At 35.3% G+C, this 19,787-nt stretch overlaps 9 protein-coding genes and 4 pseudogenes across 13 annotated transcripts, besides 3 other annotated features; 6 read left to right on the plus strand and 7 right to left on the minus strand.

Annotated features, from left to right (window-relative positions):
• Positions 1-6,585: part of a mobile genetic element that runs on past the window's edge.
• Positions 18-464, plus strand: TVAGG3_0086240 (uncharacterized protein; the record flags this gene model as incomplete). The annotated part of the gene is made up of 1 exon (XM_051222278.1): positions 18-464. The coding sequence occupies one exon, from the start codon at positions 18-20 to the stop codon at positions 462-464; it is 447 nt and encodes a 148-aa protein (XP_051107264.1).
• On the minus strand, positions 481-899 carry TVAGG3_0086250 (annotated as a pseudogene). The gene has a single exon. A coding segment is annotated over exon 1 (419 nt).
• TVAGG3_0086260 lies at positions 1,340-2,170 on the minus strand (annotated as a pseudogene). The gene has a single exon. A coding segment is annotated over exon 1 (831 nt).
• TVAGG3_0086270 (uncharacterized protein) lies at positions 2,200-2,988 on the minus strand (the record flags this gene model as incomplete). Its single annotated transcript, XM_051222279.1, has 1 exon — positions 2,200-2,988. One exon carries the CDS (start codon positions 2,986-2,988, stop codon positions 2,200-2,202), a length of 789 nt encoding a protein of 262 aa, XP_051107265.1.
• On the minus strand, positions 4,957-5,507 carry TVAGG3_0086280 (uncharacterized protein; the record flags this gene model as incomplete). The annotated part of the gene is made up of 1 exon (XM_051222280.1): positions 4,957-5,507. A coding segment is annotated over one exon (551 nt), but the record flags the coding sequence as incomplete, so codon positions are not given.
• Positions 6,174-6,313, minus strand: TVAGG3_0086290 (annotated as a pseudogene). Its single transcript has one exon. A coding segment is annotated over exon 1 (140 nt).
• Positions 6,586-6,728: 143 nt separating the features above from the next.
• On the minus strand, positions 6,729-8,144 carry TVAGG3_0086300 (annotated as a pseudogene). The gene has a single exon. A coding segment is annotated over exon 1 (1,416 nt).
• A 316-nt stretch (positions 8,145-8,460) lies between these two features.
• TVAGG3_0086310 (protein of unknown function, DUF4106 family) lies at positions 8,461-8,990 on the minus strand (the record flags this gene model as incomplete). The annotated part of the gene is made up of 1 exon (XM_051222281.1): positions 8,461-8,990. A coding segment is annotated over one exon (530 nt), but the record flags the coding sequence as incomplete, so codon positions are not given.
• Positions 8,991-10,273: 1,283 nt separating this feature from the next.
• On the plus strand, positions 10,274-10,669 carry TVAGG3_0086320 (uncharacterized protein; the record flags this gene model as incomplete). Its single annotated transcript, XM_051222282.1, has 1 exon — positions 10,274-10,669. One exon carries the CDS (start codon positions 10,274-10,276, stop codon positions 10,667-10,669), a length of 396 nt encoding a protein of 131 aa, XP_051107268.1.
• Positions 10,670-11,527: 858 nt separating this feature from the next.
• On the plus strand, positions 11,528-12,491 carry TVAGG3_0086330 (uncharacterized protein; the record flags this gene model as incomplete). The annotated part of the gene is made up of 1 exon (XM_051222283.1): positions 11,886-12,026. One exon carries the CDS (start codon positions 11,886-11,888, stop codon positions 12,024-12,026), a length of 141 nt encoding a protein of 46 aa, XP_051107269.1.
• Positions 12,492-12,858: 367 nt separating this feature from the next.
• TVAGG3_0086340 (uncharacterized protein) lies at positions 12,859-13,612 on the plus strand (the record flags this gene model as incomplete). Its single annotated transcript, XM_001294881.1, has 1 exon — positions 12,859-13,413. One exon carries the CDS (start codon positions 12,859-12,861, stop codon positions 13,411-13,413), a length of 555 nt encoding a protein of 184 aa, XP_001294882.1.
• Positions 13,613-16,146: 2,534 nt separating this feature from the next.
• Positions 16,147-16,353: a mobile genetic element.
• Positions 16,354-16,600: 247 nt separating this feature from the next.
• Positions 16,601-17,191, plus strand: TVAGG3_0086360 (uncharacterized protein; the record flags this gene model as incomplete). Its single annotated transcript, XM_001300551.1, has 1 exon — positions 16,601-17,191. One exon carries the CDS (start codon positions 16,601-16,603, stop codon positions 17,189-17,191), a length of 591 nt encoding a protein of 196 aa, XP_001300552.1.
• A 248-nt stretch (positions 17,192-17,439) lies between these two features.
• Positions 17,440-18,960, plus strand: TVAGG3_0086370 (ribonuclease H-like family; the record flags this gene model as incomplete). The annotated part of the gene is made up of 1 exon (XM_001300550.2): positions 17,440-18,960. A coding segment is annotated over one exon (1,521 nt), but the record flags the coding sequence as incomplete, so codon positions are not given.
• Positions 18,961-19,272: 312 nt separating this feature from the next.
• Positions 19,273-19,787: part of a mobile genetic element that runs on past the window's edge.

A 19,787-nucleotide genomic window follows, 5' to 3' on the forward strand; every position in this document is an offset into this window, starting at 1 on the left:
ATTTTATCTTTTAGAAAATGTCTAGCGATTTCGCTATCTATATTCGAGACAAGCTTTTCGACAGCAAAACATCTGTCGACCATAAAATCTTACATAGTGTAAACAAGAAAGGTGAATTTGTTCTAAAGTTCTGTTTCTGGGAATATGACAAGAACCATAAAACATTAAGCAGAGCAGTCTTAAAATTTGTCAATGACAGACTTGTTGACAGAGATGACGCCTCTTGGAGAGATGAAGTCCAACAAAACTTCTTAGAATGCAAAGAAGACACATGCGCTGTTCTTGAAGATGAAATAGAAAACAGAATAGAAGAGCTATTAAAGGACAAAGAACTTTTACAAAAATATGGTTCTGAGAAATTTGACGTCTCACCACCAGAAAAGAAGAAGAGAGAAAAGAAAGAAAAGAAAGTAGAAGAAGAGAAGAAAGAACCAGAGCCAGAGAAAAAGAAATTTGACATGTAAAAATAAAATTTTATTTTTAGAACATTTCTGGGTCAATGTCAATGTTCTCTTCCTCTTTAGGAGCAAACACCGGCTTAGACTCTAAAATCTTTTTACCCAATTTACCTTGAACTTCAACTATCTTAGACTCATAATATTCATAGTCGTCTGCTTTCTTTGGTTCATAAGGTATAACAAGTTTGTATGCTTTGCCTTCTTTAAGGTTTGAGAACCTTCTGTCAAAACTTTCTTTGACTGTTAACAAACCTTCTATGTCTAAGTCTTCAATTTCGCACCATTTTTAGTCACAACAGCAAACTTAACTGGTTCGATGTTCCAAACTTTGCTGAATGAAGACTTTTCAAAATGGTAGAAGTAAACATTCAAATATGTGAATGGGTCTAGTTCTTCTTTAAGTCCTGACATGTACTTGTTTACTGAGATGAATTTTGTCATCTTTTCTATCGGATAAAAAAATATTTTTTTAAAAAATTTACTCAGAAAAATTTTTCTTTGTATATACACCATTCTGTACGTCTAAAAGACTTTTGACATTTGCCAAGAATGTTCGTTTAGACGCTGTCATATAACCATACTCTTGACAATATTGTTTATACGAATCGTACAATGACCTTTCATCTAAACACTCAAAGTCAGTTTCATCTATGAACAGTTCATATACACTCTTGTTTGCTTCTAACAATGTTTGTCTCTCTTCGGTATGTGGAATTTGTCTTGGATTGAACTTAGAAATATCTAATGTCATAAAATATGAGAACAAGTGGTTGTAAAAGTCAGATGTCAAAGTTTCTGCTAAGTCGTCAAAATATTCTGTATCTTGCATATGAGAATCTGACGTTCTGACAACTACATATCTTCTGTCAGAACTTTCTAACTTCATCGGAACAGCATTGTTTGAAACCATAATGAAGTTTGCAACATTTTCACAAACTCTTTGGTCTTTATATTTTCTTTCAACAACTCCAACTTTGTCTGTTATAAGACTCTTCAAAGCATCTGAGTTCAAAACTTTTGTTGTATCTATACTTTGAAGTTCGTTACATACTATAAGTTTCATATTCTCTATTGAAGAGTTAAATTTACCGCAGATGTTTTCTAAGTTTGTCATATTCGGGTTCGAATAGCCCTCTAACAGTTTGCATAAGATATCTGTAAAGAAAGTGTTCTTACCTGTTCCTTGTTTTCCAATTATAATGAGAGCAGTTTCATTTTTAGCACTTGGATGTTGTAAGATGTTTGCAAACCAACATAAGATATACTCATAAACCTTTTCGTTTCCATTGCATATAATTTCTTTGACATGGTCTAACCAAGCTTCTATAATATTTTCTTTCCATTCTACTTGTTCGTATTTATATCCAGTGAAGATAGAATAGAAGTTTGGAGAAGGTGTATAGAACTTTATACCTCGAACTGAAAAATCTTCTAACTTTGACAATAAGATATCCAAGCATCTAACATCTTCATGCCAACTTGTACAACTTTTATTTTCTTAAGTTTCTTTTACATTCTTGTTCTGAAACTATTGTCGCTTTAGGTTTGTTAAAGACTACATCCCATTCTTTCATAACATAACATTCTGGGGCAGAGTCGACATAAATGACTAAACGTTTCAAATTCTCGACTGCTTTGTTATAGTCTCGAAATGGACACATATTTCTGAACGCTTGGAAGTCATAAAAATCTGAAACATCTATTCTGTACATTTTTATAAAAATAAAAAAATAATATTTTTTTATTCTTGACTTTGTTGTTGCATTTGTTGTTCTTGAGCTATTTGTTGTTGAAGTTGTTCTTGTAATACAATACTTTCACCAGTTGCATCTTCCAATTCGAAACTTTCTGCCGTCATTGACAAATACATAGGACATAAAAGTTTTACAGGAACAAAGTTTGCGTCAACTAAGGTTAAGTTTATGTTTGCTAAAGTGTTTGAGTTTACTAAAGCTGAAAACTCTGCATTCGAATGAACAATAGGCAAACCAGCAGAGAATGTGTTATTTATACGCATAAGTATCTTTTGGTCATAGTAGTTTCTGTCGACATTCGAATAACACTTTGAACCTAAGTCTGAAACAATATATAAAATAGGTGTACTTAAAGTCAATGGAATAGACATTCCTTGTATGACACCTTTTCCTGTTATAGGAAACTGTTGGTAGTAAAAACCAGAAATAAGTTTTGTATTATAGCTCATATCGTTTATAGTAAACTCAGTCGGACATCCAAACATAATGAAACCTGCTCTAGTTGCAGCACATGTTACACCCGTACTTAAAGTATTAAATAAGTCAACAAAACCTGTTGGTGGTATATCTGAGTAAGTATCTTCAAAGGAGTATTTTTTACCATTCACAACAATAAAGTCTTCTGGTGTCAAAAGAGCAAAACAGGCTTTAGTCGTCATTGTGTTTAAGGTTAGTTTACAATATCGTCCTTGAGGACTTTGTAAGTTTGTTGTTATAGAATTATATGACTCAGGGTTTTTAGTCGTAATAGTATAAACCACTATGTCTTCTGCCATTTACTTAGCAAGTAAATTTTAATGAAATGTTGTGGTCGTCAAATATTTTTATGACGTCTGGGAAACTATATTTTAAGTTCAACGTTTCACCTCCTTTCATAACGTATATCTTGTCAATGACATTATATGAAACACCACAGCAACTAACGTCGGGTTCTATTTCTTTGATGTTTATATCGTCTGCCTCTGTCAAAAGTTTCAATAGTTCTTTCAAAACTTCATGAGGTGCAATGACATATGAGTTCACTTTTACAGGGTTGTGTTCGACCAAGTTTAACATTATACCTAAAGCTTGACAAATCTTCTCCTGAGTTTGAAGTTTGTCTTTCAGTTGTTGGTAGTCGTTTCGAATATCTGCAACAGAACTTAAGTCTCTGCTAACTTCAGGATATGTTGGTTGTTCTTTTACAGGAACTATTGTTATACCATTTCGTCTTCGTATGGTTTCCCCACTTCAACATCTCTGTCTTTGACATTGACAACAACACTTTGACTGTTTGTTTGAGTTGGTGAATTTAACTTCACATCTGCCACCGCCATTAAACCTTTTGAAACACTTACGCTTCTATTTTTCGGAAATGACATTTTACTTAGAATAAAAAGATGGACGTATTCGGATATCTCTTCGAATTGAAGCAGAACAAAGTTTACACACACAAACAATACAAATACATTGACAGAATAGTTCTTTATACAAACAATGGAAAATGTTATAGAATAGCAGTCTTTGCTGAACCAAAATATTTTCATAAAGCAAAGAAAGTTGGTATAACTGAAATGGTGAAAGTTCTTGAAGCAGACAAAAATATAACTTCAAAACTTACAGATATTTCTAAAGGTAAGTTTATAATACAATATTATGTCAAAACTGGCGTACTGTCAATATTTGACGGAGAGAAGTCAGTTCAAGAACAACTTACTGACCTGCTGCCAAAATCTGCTCGATGGAAGCTGTCGTTATGCCAATCTGAGGAGCCCCAGCAGGTTTCATCGAACGAATCTTCAAAAGAGCATCTTCCGTGAAAAGTGCTATTGGTTTTGTAAACTTCTTTGCTCTCAATTCATCTGGACCGTCTCTGTCACCAGTATATTGTATTTGAACTGTACCAACAGTTGAAATACCACCCATAAAGTCTTCTGAGTCAGCAAATGGAATGCCAAGCCAAAAGTTTGAACGGTCTCCATTTGTATATTGAGTTTTTTGACTTCCTGTATGAGTCCATACTTTCACATATGGCATAATAGAACTTTGCATTTCAGGGTTAATGGTTGTTGTGAAGTTGTTGTTAAAGTTCATAGCATCTAATGTCAAGTTGTATGACCTCATATCCTCAACTGTAGAATATTCTTCTCTTGGATAATATTTGCCATCTATGTTTATATGATATTTAATACCGGGGTTGTAGAAACAAGAATAGTCATTTATAGTTCGTCTGAACAGTACAAACATAGTATCTGCATGTTTCATTGCAGTTGTTAAAGCAATATCTGTTCTTGCACCTGGTCAGCACTTTGGTTTCCAACTTCACCTGCAAAGTCTTTGACAGATATTTGGTGTATAGGGAACATAAGTGGAACTGCAATATATTTGGCAGCTAAAGCATTTGAAATATCTGGGTCCAACATATAGACTGCAAGTCTGCTTTCTATTCTCTTGCATTCAAACTTTTCGCATGTGAACTTAACTGGGTCCCAAGCAGTTCCAGCAGCATTGAAATAATAGTTTACTTCAGTGTTGAGGTTTGAGAAACCAAAGTCTAAGTCAACTTTGTCTTTGCAAAAGTCACAGAACTTGGCTCCACCAGTTCCAGCTACAGTAATAGTGAATGGGTCTTGTGTTGGTGCAATGACTAAGTTATTTTGCTTGGAGTAAGTTCGATAGAAATTTTTCCTGCCCAGTTTGGCAAGTATCTTAAAAACCTGAAGATGAGGAAAGATGACAAAGGAACTCTAAGTTTCAGTTTTACTTTAGTGGCAGCATTTCCATCTGAACCAGAAAGGTTAACATAAACTCCTGGAACGTTAGGGTCAAGTCTTCTTATTTTCTCAATAGTTGCATACTGGTCTGTTTGTTCTCTAGCTTGTGGTTGTACTGAGTTTCTCAAAGCGAACCATTCATAGTTTGCCCATGTTACTGTTTGAACTAAGTCAGAGTTAGAATATATCTTATATCCCATGAAAACTTCTGGAGCATATTGGTATCCGACATAGAAAATTCCATTGCAACCTTTCTTGTCAGACAACTTGGCAGAAGGTTTTATTTCAATGTCTTGTTCCACGTATAAGAATGAGTTGTCAATAGAAATAATATGAAACCTGTCGCAAGCAATATCTACTGTTGTTGAAGAACCTTCTCCAAACTCACCTACGTTTCCATAAGAAACAGCAGTTGTATATTCGTAAGTTCCAGGAACTATTTCTGACCTTCTAATGGCATTGTCGCATTCGTTATACCATTCGGAAACATTTCCATTCATGGCATCCAAAACTGTTGGCGTTATATTCTGAGCGGCGTACATTTCATATGGGTAAAAATATAGAATAGTTGGATTTATGTGTCATAATAGAACCCACGTGGACCAAGCTTTACTTTCTTCCTGGCTGAGTTTTTAACTCTTCCTTTTCCTTCATTGCCACTACTTTCACTAGATGAAGTTACTTCTTCACTATTTTCACTTTGTTCTACTCTTCTCTTCTTCTTTGGTGTCGCTTTTGGTAACTTGCCCTCTGCTTCAAGTTGTTGCATCTTTGCCTCATGTTCACCTAGTATGTTGTAAATTTCCCATGTCCTTTTTGCCTTTGGGCTCTGGTCGCCCATCTCAGGTAACCTATATCCTAGAAAGATTTTGTCATAGTTTGTATTTGAGTCTTCGCGTATTGTTTGCATGACTCTTTCCTGAGTTTCCGGTTCAAGCTCTTCAAACAGAGCTTGTCCATATGGAATAAGCTCGTTTCCAAATATATGTTTTTGTAGCCATTCTGGTTTTCTTTCCATGTTACAATAATATCTTTTGTGAATGGGAAAGCTTTTACCCAATGTTTCAGTCTTGCGTCATTTATTTCTGTAGTTGGTTTTATTTTGTCAAGGAACATGTTTTTCAATACTAACATTTCATTTGGTACTGTCCATTTGAGTTTTCTTAAATATTCATCCCTTCTCGGTTCATTGTCTGCAAAGTAAGTTTTTATGACATTTTGTAAACTTTCGTTTGCAAGGTCATGTACAATAGGTTCTCTTCCTTCTGTCTCCCTAACTTTCTTTTTCTAAACTCTTCACCAAATATACCATCTCTATGGTTCTGTGTAGTTCTTTGAGATAAATGTTCTAGAACGTCAGGTGTTATATTTCCATCAGCCATGTTCATTTCATACTGGTCAAAATATCTGCATCTTTCATATCTTTCAATGGCATTAAAGCCGCGCTGAAAATACCAGCTAAATCTGGTTCACCATTCACTTCCATTGCGTCTACAACTTCTTGGAATTGTGGTTGTAAGTTTATGAACCACTATCCGGGTTAGCTTTATGACCCCATCTCATTGTAGTTCCATCGTCTGCAGAAACAAAAGTAGGTTTGTTTCCATCTTGGTTAGGTTCTGAATGAACTTTAAACAATGTTTCATTTTATATGTTTTGTTGAAATTTAACCTTTTATTTTCACCGAGTTCAGCAAAAGATTGAACGTTATATGGTCGTAAGTAAAAAGGGTTATTGTATTTGCGTACATTTTCTTTCAGTACTTCCATTCTATGCTGAATATTTTCATCTGGTGTTGGAGTCTTTTGTATGTCGGCAAACATTTTTCGATATTCTTCTACCATGTCAGCCGAATTTTTCTTAGACTCTTGGAAAGATTCCATATTCACCTCATACTCTTGTTGAGGGTCAAGATTTTCGGCTGTTCCAAATCTTCATCTAGTTCTGTGAAGTTAGTTTCCAAAGGAGGGACTTGTTCGTTTCCTTCAGGCTCTTCTAGCTGTTGTTGCTGAACTATTTCTTCCATGTTGGTTGTATCTGAACTTCTTCCTGTTGAGTTTCTTGTACCTCATCTGGTGGCATTTCATATATTCCGAGACCGTTTTAACAAGTTCCCTATCTAAGTCATCCGGACTCATAAACCTTTCTTCTTTCGTTCCGTCTCTATTTTTTACGCGTTTCATGAAGAGAGTTGAATTATCATTTAGCTCTGACATCAAATATCTCGGAGTAAATTCATTCATGTCATTTGGATGATATGCTATTAAATCATATCCCTTAGCGAGCTTGTATTTTCCAGGTTTGAAATTATATCCCATTTGGTGCTGAGCCATAAAGCTAAATAGGTTCGGGTCAGTATTTCCTTCCTTGAACTTTCTAATAGCTTCTTTATATCTGTCACTAAAGTCAATAGTATCTGGGTAACCATAATCTTCCTTAAGCATTTTTAAGAATTCTTGGTTTCCTTTTTCTTTACTTCTTTTATGTCCTTGCTCTGTTTGTGGTTGTTGTGCAGGGTTTTGAACTGTTGGTTGCTGTGTTGGTTGTGGAGGTGGTGCAGGTGCAGGGTTTTGAACTGTTGGTTTTGGTTGTGGTTGCTGTGCTGGATTTTGAACTGTTGGTTGTTGTGTTGGTTGCTGTGCAGGGTTTTGAACTGTTGGTTGTTGTGTTGGTTGTTGTTGTTGTGCTGGATTTTGAACTGTTGGTTGTTGTGTTGGTTTTGGTGCATGCCTGTGTCTGTGTCCATGTGACGATGTAAATGTTTTAGGTAGTCCTGGTGCAGGTGCTTCTCTTGGAGGGTTTGGTGGTATATAAGTTCCACTAGCTAGTATATAAGTTCCACCAGCTGGTATATAAGTTCCACCAGCTGGCACATATGTTCCATCTGCAGCATAATGTCCTACCTGACTTTTCGTTCTTAAGAAAGCATTTACTAGGTCTGTTTTGGTCTGTTGTAACTCTTTTTCTTGACTTTCCACAACGGTTGCTCTAACGGCGTCATAGGCACTTTGAACTGCCTGTCTCGTTGCAGCATCTGTTATTTTCGTCATATTTTGTGCTACTTCTCTTAACTCTTTGTCGAAACCTTCAGACTTCAGTTTCTTTCCAGATGAGAAATCGTTCACTAGTTTCACCTTACTATGAAGAGCTTCGAAGGCGTTCTTAAAGTCAGCATTCATTAAAGCTTCATTTGAACTGTCTTCATCCGCTTGTATTTTTGTCCTTATTGACCCTATAAGCTGGGCTGCTTTAGCGTTGGCTTGGGCATCTAACCAGTCATTGTTAGCTTTTATATATTCTGCGCTTTTCATTGCCTTTTGCATGGCTGCGTCGTTATTTTTACTTTCTTGTGCTAAGTTTTCATACTGTACGGTTTGGTTTTGCAAATGTAAAAGTTTTTCTGCCTTTACATTTGCTTCAACTTCCTTTTTATACTCATCGCTATCCATATATGTCTTCAGGGCTTTTTGTTTTATCTCTTCATCTTTCAGTACTTTATATTGAGTAGTATGGTTTTTCAAATTTATAACATCTTGTTCCATTTTTGCTACTTCTGCTGCTTTTTCTGACACTTTTTTCGCATATTCCTCTGTACTTAGTTCTTTCAGTTGTTCTTCTTTCTTCTTTTTCTCTACGTTTAACTCATTGAGTTTCTTTGTGTGTCTGTCATATTCTAGTTTCTTTTCGTTTTCACTTATTTGTTTCTGTATGTCTATGTTTGACTTTTTGACATCTGTTATTTGATTTTTGAGTGAACTCAAATTCATTTGACTTTGAGGGTTATAAGCTGTTCCGTCTGCAGCTCCACCATAGCCTGCCATTTTCGCTAAAAGTGCCGCTCTTAAACCTCCACTCTGTGCACCAATAACTCGGCTTAAAAGCATAGGGTTGCTTGACATTTGTTGCAACATAGTGGGGTCATTCATCATTTGTTGTTGCAACTGTTGTTGTGGTGTCAGTTTTACTATTGGATGTTTCAATGCTCCCTTCCTCTTACGTATATTCTTACGTAGCTTACGTGGCATTTTAAGTGAAGTTAAAAAGCGGTTTTTGACAGATGTTTATATGACACTTTTTGTTCAGCACAAAAAACTACTCGGTCAAAGTGTTATCGGTTTTGTAAAATAACCGTCCTATCTCATTCTATAAGGGAGAAAAGGCTTCTCAAAGTATACTTCCTTGGAACGCCCGTAACTTTTCCTGTAGCGACGATAGACCCTTACTTGTCCGGACAAAGTTATACTATTTTGAGTGCTCTACAAAAACCGTTGTGTAAAAAGTTTTACCGTTGGACAAAAAAGTATATATAGAAAACAAAAAACGTTTATAGTTCATTCAATATTTGAGATGGAACGGTTTGCCAACGGTAACTATTAAATAAAATAAAAAAATAGAGGGGGTTACCGTTGACAAAAACCGTTTATTTCAAACTTTTCTATGAGTGGTCCGAAAAAAAAACAGTTCATTTTTCATAATGGAAGGAAGAAAAAGTGTCGCAAACAATTCGTCGACTACCTCTGCAGTTAAAGTTCCTACAACTTATGTCTCACCATTCTCAAAACCCTTACGACCTCCTATAATACCAAAGCAACTTCCTCATACAATTCAAGACAATTTGTTGGACAATATGCATTTGCACAAAGAAACAGCTCAGCCAACAGGTCAGGCAACAACAACTATCGGAACAGAAGCATTTTCAGAAGAAGTTCATACCAATCAGACTCCAATCGAACATACAGAAACACAACCACCCGAAAATACAGAAACACATCCAATCGAACATACAGAAACACATTCTGCAATGACCACTAGGTCGCAAACACGATATCTCGCCTTTTGCAAACAATTTAAGTCTCAAATTCAAGACACACAAGATAGCGACACTCCTCTTTCAGAGAAAGTTCGTAGAAAATACGCAAAGAAAAGGTTAGAATTGTTAGATAAGTTAAATGAACAGTGGGGTTCAGAAGACAATCGAGATTATAACGAGATGTTTCAAGCTGTCATGGATGCCATTCAGCCACTTGAAAACGAAATCAAAGACCCTGGCGTACTTGTTGACATGTTTGCTTCATATTTACCCGTTACTGCCAATCTCATAGCGTTGCAAGCTATTGACCAGTTCATTCACTTGTTTCCAAAGAACTTGCAGAAGCATTTACAAGAAGTTAAAATTGCTGAATTTGTCCGTTTATATCCAAATTCATACAATTATTTGGAAGAATTGAATGAACATGGTGAAAGGTCATTCTATTTATATTTCTACACAAAAGACAACCAGTCAAAACGACTATACTGCATTGAACCTATGCCTCAATTCTTAGACAATTTCCACGTTATAACAACTGTTGCTGTAGATATTCCTGCCAGAGTTCCATATGGAGGAACAGTAACTATCTCAAGCTTTCCCAAGGGCTATAAAGGAAAGCCTCTCACAATTGCAAAATTCACACACAGCAGTTGCCAATTTGTTCAAGATGTCGAGTTCCATTTCCTCAACAATACGACTTTCATCATAGAGACTCCTCAAGAAGGTATATACAAAGTTTTCATCGCAGGATTTGTTGCTCCCAATGGCGAAGAAGAAGTCGAAGAAATCCTCACCTCAGAGAGCGAAGAAGAAGAAGTCGAAGAAATCCTCACCTCAGAGAGCGAAGAAGAAGAAAATTTCCAAGACATTCAAGATTCAGAATATACCGAATAAAAAAAACAATTTAAGACTAAAAATTTAATTTTATTATAATATTTTTATTTTTTTCATCTGGTCTTTGTATCATTCCTCCTCTAGTTTCTCCGGGGCTAGAGGGCGCAACGCGCCTGGAAGCCCCACTACCTTTTTTTTATGTATGTTTGCAAAAAAAAATTGATAAAAATGCACCAACAGAATTAATAAGATGATGATATAATTGATTTGTATACCAATAAATATACAATTGTATCTATTTATTTTATAAGAATTTACATGTTTTAAATTCAAAATTCAAATATTTAAACAAAATCTCAAATAAAAAATGAAATTTTTTAATTTTATTCTTGTTTTGAATTTCAATATAGATCTAGGGATGCGTTAAACACGCCATTTGACCGGGCGTACATTTTTTTTGTTCGCCCAAAAATTTCGCCATTTGAGAAATTCAAAAATTAAAAATAAAATTTTAATCTTGATTTTTTTATTTTCGTGATTTTTTTGAAACTTACATAAGCGATGAAATACTTTTTTTAAGTAATCGTTTATTATATATAAATATATCTTAATAAATTTAATTCCTTAAGGTAGAGCGTGTTCAAATTTAAAATCTCATACAATATTTTCTTAATGGCGTATTTTTCTGAGGTCGCCCAAATAAAGGCGAATTCAAAATTGAGAACTCCAAGGCGTATGGCGAGTATTCAAAAAGAACGCCACTTACAAAATATTGAATGTGGATTATCAATTTTTTGGCGTGTTCAATTTCAAATTTTGATATTTATGTTTATTTTATTCAGTATAATGCTAAGAATTAAAATATAAAATTCATAGAATTTTTTCTTTGAAAATATTTTACATTTTTATTAGACCACTCCTAGACTAGTCATCAGGTTATCCTCAGATCATCCTCAGACTACTCCTTATCAGATTACTCATCATCCTCAGACTACTCCTTAGACCCCTCCTCATCAGACTACTCCTCAGATCTTCCTCATAAGACTCCTCCTCAGATCTTCCTCCTGAGACTACTCTTCAGATTACTCCTTAGAGTCCTCCTCATCAGACTAGTCCTGAGACTAGTCCTCAGACTACTCCTGAAACTACTCCTCAGATTATCCGCAGACTCCTCCTCAGATTATCCTCAAACTACTCCTCAGTCTAATCCTCAGACTCCTCCTCAGATTATCATCAAACTACTCTTCGGTCTAATCCTCAGACTCCTCCTCAGATTATGCTCAGATTATCCTCAAACTCCTCAGATTATCCTCAGACTACTCCTCAAACTCCTCAGTCTAATCCTCAGACTCCTCCTCAGATTATCCTCAAACTCCTCAGATTATCCTCAAACTCCTCAGACTACTCCTCGGTCTAATCCTCAGACTCCTCCTCAGATTATCCTCAGACTCCTCCTCAGATTATCCTCAAACTCCTCCTCAGATTATCCTCAGATTATCCTCAAACTCCTCAGATTATCCTCAGACTACTCCTCAGATTATGCTCAGATTATCCTCAAACTCCTCAGATTATCCTCAGACTACTCCTCAAACTCCTCAGTCTAATCCTCAGACTCCTCCTCAGATTATCCTCAAACTCCTCAGATTATCCTCAAACTCCTCGGTCTAATCCTCAGACTCCTCCTCAGATTATCCTCAAACTCCTCAGATTATCCTCAAACTCCTCCTCAGATTATCCTCAGACTCCTCCTCAGATTATCCTCAGACTCCTCCTCAGATTATCCTCAGACTCCTCCTCAGATTATCCTCAGACTCCTCCTCAGATTATCCTCAAACTCCTCAGACTACTCCTCAAACTCCTCAGATTATCCTCAAACTCCTCAAATTATCCTCAGACAACTCCTCAAACTCCTCAGATTATCCTCAGACTACTCCTCAGACTACTCCTCAACCTCCTCAGATTATCCTCAAACTCCTCAGATTATCCTCAGACTCCTCCTCAGATTATCCTCAAACTCCTCAGACTACTCCTCAAACTACTCCTCAGACTACTCCTCAACCTCCTCAGATTATCCTCAAACTCCTCAGATTATCCTCAGACTCCTCCTCAGATTATCCTCAGACTCCTCCTCAGATTATCCTCAAACTCCTCAGATTATCCTCAGACTCCTCCTCAAATTATCCTCAGACTCCTCCTCAGATTATCATCAAACTACTCTTCGGTCTAATCCTCAGACTCCTCCTCAGATTATGCTCAGATTATCCTCAAACTCCTCAGATTATCCTCAGACTCCTCCTCAGATTATCCTCAGACTCCTCCTCAGATTATCCTCAGATTATCCTCAAACTCCTCAGATTATCCTCAGACTCCTCAGACTACTCCTCAGACTACTCCTCAACCTCCTCAGATTATCCTCAAACTCCTCAGATTATCCTCAAACTACTCCTCAGATTATCCTCAAACTCCTCAGACTACTCCTCAAACTCCTCAGACTACTCCTCAAACTCCTCAAATTATCCTCAGACAACTCCTCAAACTCCTCAGATTATCCTCAGACTCCTCAAACTACTCCTCAGACTACTCCTCAACCTCCTCAGATTATCCTCAAACTACTCCTCAGATTATCCTCAAACTCCTCAGACTACTCCTCAAACTCCTCAGATTATCCTCAAACTCCTCAGACTACTCCTCAAACTCCTCAGACTACTCCTCAAACTCCTCAAATTATCCTCAGACAACTCCTGAAGCTACTCCTCAAACTCCTCAGATTATCATCAAACTCCTCAAACTACTCCTCGGTCTAATCCTCAGACTCCTCCTCAGATTATCCTCAGATTATCACTTTACATATATATATCGATAACTAAATAATTACTTATTATACTTTCTTTATTTTTTTTTAATTTTAAAATAATATTAATATATCTTTCTACGTTTAATGATGAAAAGAGAAAGAGGAGTAAAAAGAGGAAAGAGAAAAGAAAGAGAGAGAGAGAAAAAAAAGAGAAAGAAAGAAAAAAAGGACGGCGATAATTTTATATTGTTTTGTTATTCGGCCGAATGGCGGGTACAAAGTACCCGCCATTCGGCCCCAAAAATGGCGTATTATTCTATTTTTAAACGGTCATGGCGTAAAACCGTCGCATCCCTAATAGATCTTTTAATTTCTCAACATAGAATGTCATACACCTATGGCTATGGCATCCCAAACGGGAACCGCGGTTAGTTACCATGGATTTCCGTCACCGGTCACATTTTAAAGATTTTTTAAGCCTTATAAAAATATGCTTTGTAAATCATTTTTTGTAAATCGGCAAAAATTTGGTAATTTTCTTCAACTAATAAATCTGCGAATAGCATTTATAATACAAGAACAATCTTTTAAAATGCGTTTGATTCATTTTTGTATAATTTCATATAGGCACATATATTCTTCCGGGACTTTCCGTGATTTTACCGTAAAATCATTAGTTTACACAATTTTCCGTATTTTGAATAGTTTACTGCACTTTTTCCGTAAAATTGAGTTACGGGAATCCGCAAAATTTCCGGACCTCATTTTTCATAGAATATAATAATAATATTTGATAAAAAGATATATTATTTATATTTTTGATTTTTGAATTACGGAAAAGTGAATTGATAACTTGATTTTTTTATATGGTTAATTTTTCAAATGATATTATGAAGATCTAAAATATTAAAAGTAAAAAATTGAATTACGGAAAAAGTGAGGTCAAAAGTGAAATAAATTTGCAGAACAATTTTCATTGAAATAAGCTTTATTTTTCATTATTAATAACAATGCAAAAAATATTTATCACGGGTTCAAAATTTAAAATTAAATATTTTAATAATTTACATCTTATTCTTTATTTTATATTTAACCCGTGAAAATATCATTTAAAAATTGAATATATCTCATACCGAAATGGCTCACCAAAAAGGTGACATTTTTGGCGCCAATAATTTGATTTTTCTGATTCTTTCTATTTAGATATATTTATTTAATATTCATATTCCTTTATATTGCCTCATATTATTTCCCATTTTTAATCATATTATACAAATCTTTAATAATTTTTAATGTTTTGAGCTTCAAAATCTTGTTCTTGTTGCATGCTAAGTTCGGTCAACGATAGAAATTGAGTGGAAATTAATCGTCGAGGAAGTACGATTATGTAAAGTAAAAAAATGTTGTGGGATTTTTAATATTATATATTATTTTATAATAAAATTTTTTGAGTCATTTTAAGAAGCACATATAATTTTTTGAATTGAAAAATTAAAGTAGTGTCAAACGAATTTATCACTTAATTTAATACTCAGATTTCTTAAAATTAATGAAAAAAAGGTTTTCTGAGAACTTTTGAGAATGGTTTTCAAATTCCATTATTGAAAATATATAGGTATTGTATGAAATTCAAACTCTATATTTATTAAAATTCTAAATTTTTAATAAAATAACTTTTCAGAGGAATATGATTTTGAATGGTTGATTAATAAGTATAAAAATGTCTACGATTTTAAGGAGGGAATTGTTCCTTATGAGGTATACATCATAACTATATACCTCATAAGGAACAATTCCCTCTTGATAGCTGGGAAACTTTCTCTGAATAACTTATCATTTGGAGAAAGTTTCCCAGCTATCTATTAGAAACTAAAGGCTGTGAGGCACTAATATATAATCAGTGCCTCATAGCCTTTAGTTTCTTATTAAAAACGAGAAAACTTGTTCGAAATGATAAACAATTTCGAACAAGTTTTCTCGTTTTAAGGAGGGAATTGTTCCTTATGAGGTATACATCATAACTAGATACCTCATAAGGAACAATTCCCTCTTGATATCCTGGATATTTTTGAATATATTTTTTTAATTAAAGTTCTCAAAAGTATTATCAAAAGTGATTTTTTAAAAAATATCTCCAATTAATTAACTAATTAAAAGTATTATATTTTTAAAATTAAATAGTTTTTCAATTTTTTTGAAGGAATTGAGATACTTCCCACGACAATAAAATTGAGAGGTTTACATTATGACTGATCTTAGCATGCAACATTCTAACTATTTTCATTCATATATCCTAGAAAAAATTAAAAAGTTTTTTAGAAATAAAAATGTTTGTATGTAAAGTATTGAAAATATTCTAGATGAGAAGACATTCTCCAGAAGAGATTGATATTGATTGGCTTTGTGAAGCCATCACAAAATCAAATAATGGAGTTAAGTTAACTGATATTTGCGCGAAAGCTAAAATAAATCATGAAGGCAGAGTTATATATAATCATACTATCTTAAAGTATTCCTAGAAATTTCCAAAATTAACCGAAATATAACTGTACAGAATTACTATTTTCGAGATAAAATTCATATGGAAATACTAATTCATAACGCTTTATGTTATATAAAATTTAATTTATAAAAATTTCAAAATAAATCAAATTTAACACAATGAATATAACTGCAATCGAGGTTTTTGACGATTGATTCTTACGAGAAGTTTTCCAAACTTTGAGTTAATGTCTTGACATTAACTCAAAGTTTGGAAGTCTAATAAGGGGAATTGTAGGCTATGAGGTACTGATTATATATCAGTGCCTCATAGCCTGCAATTCCCATTAGAAATCGGAGAAACTTTGTCCGCATAACTTATGATGTGGACAAAGTTTCTCCCATTTCTACTTAGAATGAAAGGGCAAGAGGTATATAGGTACACTATATATCTCTTGCCCTTTCCTTCTTACCTAAAGACTTCCAATCTTATTTTTTTTCAATTTTTCCCCTAAATTTAAATCTTATATAATATAAATAAAATGCATAATATCAATCACAAAAATTAATGTTTATTTTTTTAATTAAAATTGCCGCGCAATTTAAGGTTTTCTGTCACTTTTTTGTTAGCCATTTCGGTACGAAACAATTTAAAAATTGAATATATTCAAAAAGCTTTATTTTTATTATGACTGCATGGGATCCTCATGTATATGATGAGTGGATTCCATTTAAGAAGACGAAATATCCACCAACTCCTGAAACATTGGAAACAAAGTGTGGAAAAATGTTTCACTACGATCGGCTATTATGAGAATGAGCCTAATCAATCAGACAAAGGAAGGCTCTTTACATACTGTGCCGAATGTAGTGAAACATTAGTTCAAGGGCAGTTCGTGCGATGCATTAAAAAAAGCAGGAAAAATGATTTTAAAGATCATAAGTGCAAATTTTTACTCCCAATGCCCAACTACGTTCCTGCTGAGCACCAAGTTGAGAATACTCAGCAAGAAGTTGGCTCTGGTAATGATCCTTCGTTAGAAGAGATCATTGCCAGGCTTATTGCGAGCCTAAATATAAGCCTTTATGCCACAATGAAGCCAGCATTTAAAAGCTTCCTAGAGAGCTTCGCCAAATGGCTTAAAAATAAAGTCAATCGCGAACAGGGCATCAACTTTACAATCCCAGACATTGAGTTCACACGGCGCGGTGTCAGAGAGGCATTGATTACTTTAGGCAAAACAGACTCCTCTCGGAGTAGGTGCCAAAAGTGCTTACTCTTAAACAACCGTCGGATTTCCGGGTGAAATCGTGACACACTTTCGTCTTTCGTAGGCAGTGGTGGTTGTTACAAAAGGTAACTTCGAATGTAGCGTGAAATCTGCAAAAAAATTCTGAAATTTGAATGGAGAACACAAAAATTGAATAGTTTACGTCACTAAAAAAGAGAAAAATGAAGCCAATTTGTCTCGAACCTAGGACTTAGAACAGCAATCACAATGTTTATCCCATTACACTACATGCATCTCTCACCTCAGTGAATGAGATCAACTATATGATAACTTTTTCCCCATTATATTCTTGTGGAAAAGTGACAAATAGCAACTTTGACCCTCTCTCCTCCTCTCGGGGCCTAAAGTTCTGCGAGGAATTCCGCATCTTCTCAATTTCCCTGGACTGCGGAACACACGGCAGCCGTCATGGTCTATTCTCTTGTGTGTGCAATCCAGGCAAAATAGATCGCCACCAATTCTTCGACACAACAATTTCGACTAATTGGACATACGAGGACTACCATACGTGGTTTGATTCTCTTAAGGTTAATAAAAACCACGTAGCTGGAGTAGTCGGAGATGGTTTGCCAGCCCAGGTTAAAGGACTCTGCCACTGGAGGCCAGAAGGAGCCCTTTTCCCTGGCTTACAAACCGTGTACATTCGTTGCCTTAACCACGTCTTGAACAATGCTCTTGTCCACGCACGTAAGCAATGTCCATTGTTGAATGAACTGATGAATAGAGTTCACCAGATTATCATTATCTTTAAGAATTACGATATGAGAGCGAGATACAAGATCAGGGTTCCATCAATCCCGGAAACTCGCTGGCTCTACATATATGATACTCTGTTTTTCATCTTTGATAATCTGGAAACAATTAATACTGCTTTAATAAGTGGAGATCTTCCACTATCCCTTTCCAGAGCTACACGTGAACAGTTACAATGGACACGTGATGGAATTCCTCCACTCTTTAAAGATGCTTTAATGATATTCAAGCCATTAAAGCAACTTCAATTATGGCTGGAATCCAACAAGTCCATGGGTGCTTATGCATTCCTGATGATACAACAGTGCCAAGGGATGTTGGATGAAATGGCAGGAAGATTAACGCCAGATGGTGAAGAGATTCTCCGATCAATCACTACAATATTCAAAAATGATATGAAAGAATATGGTAGAATTGATTTGCTTCGGTTTGCTTTCGGCTTTACACCGTTAGCAAGGAAGATCATCAGAGACAAGAAGGGTTTTGGAGGAAAGACAAGCTATCCACCTATAATGCAGTTGAAAGATGTGCAAGTCCCAACGATTCCTTCCCTGAGGATCATCAATCGCGAGATCACATTTGAGAAACTCGGCGAAATCCTTGAAGAAGAACGAACAGAACGTGTTGACGAGGTAGCCGAGCATGATGAAGAGATCCAGCAAGCAGAAGAGGAACAAATGCTTAACGACGATCATGCAGCCGAAACAAATGCCGATGGTTCGAGGAATTCCTTGGTCTGGGATGTTGTAGATGAAGAGATAAAAGATCTATACACATTCATGATAACAATCCTCAGACAAAGAGCAATTGCCGAATCAACAGTTGATCCAACGATCAATAAAGACGATAGAGCCAAGGAATTGAGTGATGCTTACGATTTCTTCATAGAGCAAGATGATTCCCATCTTATAAATGGTCATCATCTTGCTCAAAATGATGGCAAGTTTTGGTACATGAATGGCATAAAGCAACTAAAAGCATTAAGACCAAATGGAAAAAGGATGATGTCACTTTCGTGCAGTGAAGCAGATGTAGAACGTGTAATATCTGAATTGCGAAAGACAAGAAATTCAATGAACGAATCATGCAAAGAAGAATATGTAGCATGCCGCTTCTTCATCAAGTTGAATGATGATCAATTTGATATTTGATTTTGTTTTTTAATAAAATTTATTAAATAATTTGTTTTAAAAAGTATTATTTTTATTCGTAAAGATATTAGACAGACGGTGGCCAGCCTAATGTCTATCAATCTTTAATATTAGTAGTAATTTCCCGCATTTCTGAATGATGATTGATTAGCTTTGCTGTTATTGATGTAAAACTGGATAAGTATTAAATAATCTCGTAAACGAAAAAGGGGATTTGACTCCGTCAAATCCCCGATCACAAAAAGTGGACTTTACATGTCAAATTTTAAATGCATGTAAGGTCCACTTTTATGAGTTTTAGGAAGGAATTGGAGGCCATGAGTTACTGACATTTCATCAGTATCTCATAGCCTCCAATTCCTTCGCAAAATGGGAGAAACTTTGTCCGAATAGTTTAACATTCGGACAAAGTTTCTCCATTTTAAGAAGGAATTGGAGGGTAAGAGATATACCATATGAATGTATATCTCTTACCATCCAATTCCTTCTAGAAAGTGTCCAAACTTTGGGTTAATTGCAAACTATTAACCCAAAGTTTGGACACTTTCAAGTGGAGATGGAAGGCTTTGGGTATATATTAATACAATATACCTCAAAGCCTTCCATCTCCACTACAAATGGGAGAAACTTTGTCAGAATAGTTTAACATTCGAACAAAGTTTCTCCCATATTTCAATGTAATTGCTACCTGTGAGGTACTGATTTGA

This window comes from Trichomonas vaginalis, chromosome IV (genome assembly GCF_026262505.1).
Source record: "Trichomonas vaginalis G3 chromosome IV, whole genome shotgun sequence".
In the NCBI taxonomy this organism is placed as follows: Eukaryota; Parabasalia; order Trichomonadida; family Trichomonadidae; genus Trichomonas; species Trichomonas vaginalis.